Here is a 2,272-nt window from a genome sequence, read left to right on the forward strand (position 1 = left end):
GCTGGGATTAAAGGCGTGCGCCACCACCGCCCGGCAAGTGATGTGGTCTTAACCACCCATGTGGCCGTCCTTCTGGCTTTTTTCTAAACTTTCTTTTTTCAGACAGGGCTTTCAGTAGCTTAAGCAAGCCTTGAACTCCTGAACTTGGGATTCTCCCTGCTTCAGCTGGGATTAATGATGTGTTTTCCCCTTACCTTCTTATTGATCCTAGTAAGAAATCCCTTAAAATAATTAACATCTTCTTTCTCAAAATATGAAAACAAGACACAGAGGTCAGGTGATAGGCAGAAGCAAAACCTTTTGACAAACAATTATTGAATACTGGAATCAAAGTTAATATCTTATGCAACAAACACTGCTTCTCGTTCTTCAGGCTTCCTAATGAAGGTGGCTCAGAGGTTCTGACAGAGCCTGCTGCATTACCAAGGACTTATTCAGGGGAAGCAGAGAGTGGTAGCCACAGGGAGTGGGGCTTCTCAGACACATTTATTAATGCCACATTGTAAATAGTACTAGGTGTGTGGACAGCGATGTTCCGTGTTCCCATCTAACACAGCTGGCTTCAGTTCAGCTGACGTGTTCATCTTGAGTGGACTCAGGGAGCAGTCAGTGATGGCCATGGGCAGGTGCAGGACTGGAGCCTTTGAGGGAGAGAAACAAAGTGGTACAGTTTAGTGGTACAGAATATAGCTTATTGTTTGAAGTAACAAGTCAGAAAATGCAAATATTCATTTTAATGCTACAAAAAGCATGGGGGTTGGGCATGGTGTACACACCTTTCATCCAAACACTTGGGAGGCAGAGGCAACAGGATTTCTGAGACTCTACCTTAAAAACAAGCCCTACTCCCCACAATCCAACCAACCAACCAAACCAAACCAACCAACCAACCAACCAACCAACCAACCAAAAAAGCCATCCAGAATTCGGATGCAGGCCACTTCAGTGGGAAACACTGAGCACAGCTCCAGGTTTGTGCAAGTGAGGCTGCTCAAGCATTCACCTGGAGGGGTGGAGAAAGCTCTCTTCCCAAAGCTCAGGAGTCAGCCCCAGGTTTGTGTAAGCTCACATGACTGCAGTCTCACTGCCACCAGAGAAACAGAATAGACACCCAGTGCCAGGGCACAACATTTACAGTCATTTTCCTTCAAAATTACATGGAAACATCAGGATTTCAGCAGCATGTTTGCCCAGCCAGCCTGTCCCTTCCTAATGGCATCGGCTACCCAATTTCTCTGTCATTGCCAGAAGTGTAACTTGGCCCAAAGGGCTACGTATGGTTTTGCTTTTTAACATTTTGTTTGGTTGGTTTCTGAGACAGGGCTTCTCTGTGTAGCCCTGGCTGTCCTGGGACTCAGAGATCCATCTGCCTCTGCCTCCCAAGTACTGGGACTGAAGGTCAGCTGCAAACTTCTTGATCTTTATTTAATATTTCCTCTCTATCTGACCATTACTGAACCAGGTGTCAGTTTTAACTCAGGATTCATAGAACTCATTTTGAAAAGCTAAGATGGTCTTTTTCACCTCAAACATTCCAAAAAGCAGACATCTTACCTTTCAGAGCTTTACTTCTCTTATCTAAAACAGAAAGGGGAAATCAGTCACACCAGTGTCCTACAGAAGTGCCACCAGTCAAAAGCAAGATGTGACAGCACGCTTTCAGAGGGATGCCTGTGTCACAGCCGTTCCCTGTCCACAATTCACACACAGAGCAGGCAGTCTGGTTGCAGTGGGCGCACACACCCATGGCTTACCCTGCATTCCTCCCCCCGACCCCCCCCCCGCCCCCCCGTCCTCTCCCTTTCCCGGTTTCTTCCTGCCTGCAACAGCCTTCTCACTTTCATGTCAGGTGTGTAGGGGTGTGTGTGTGTGTGTGTAAGTCAACTGTGTATATGAGGAAAACATCTACTATCTTTTTTGGTCTGGCTCATCTCATTTGGCAGGATAACCTTTATTTCTACTGAAAACATTTTTTTTTTTTTAAATGGCTGAATAAAATTCCACTGTGTGGAATTGTTCAGGCTAAGCTCTCCCAACAAGGGCCATTTCAGCTACTTTATTCTATGTTTTCTTTACCTACTCATTTGTTGATGAATGTCAAAGGTCATAGTTATTTACGGACCAGCCAGATGGCTCAGCAGGTAAAGGTGCTTGCTATAGGAGCCTGGTGACCCAAGTTCAATCACTGGGACCCATGTACAGGTAGATGACCAATCACACACCCTACATGAGTGCTATGGCATGCGTGCCCACACATGTATGACATGAGTGC

The 2,272-nt window shown here is 46.0% G+C and overlaps 1 protein-coding gene across 1 annotated transcript in view; it reads right to left on the reverse strand.

Moving 5' to 3' along the window:
• Positions 1 to 281: 281 nt before the first annotated feature.
• Positions 282 to 2,272, reverse strand: part of Atp5mpl (ATP synthase membrane subunit 6.8PL) — a 6,109-nt gene continuing 4,118 nt past the window's right edge. The window contains exons 3-4 of the mRNA XM_028764489.1: positions 1,555 to 1,578; positions 282 to 641 (exon numbers count right to left, since the gene is read on the reverse strand). Coding sequence (XP_028620322.1) covers positions 607 to 641; positions 1,555 to 1,578 — 59 coding nt within the window. The 3' untranslated portion in view covers positions 282 to 606. The remainder of the gene's footprint in view (positions 642 to 1,554; positions 1,579 to 2,272) is intronic.

Source organism: Grammomys surdaster, unplaced genomic scaffold, assembly GCF_004785775.1.
Source record: "Grammomys surdaster isolate TR1022 unplaced genomic scaffold, NIH_TR_1.0 144, whole genome shotgun sequence".
NCBI lineage: Eukaryota > Metazoa > Chordata > Mammalia > Rodentia > Muridae > Grammomys > Grammomys surdaster.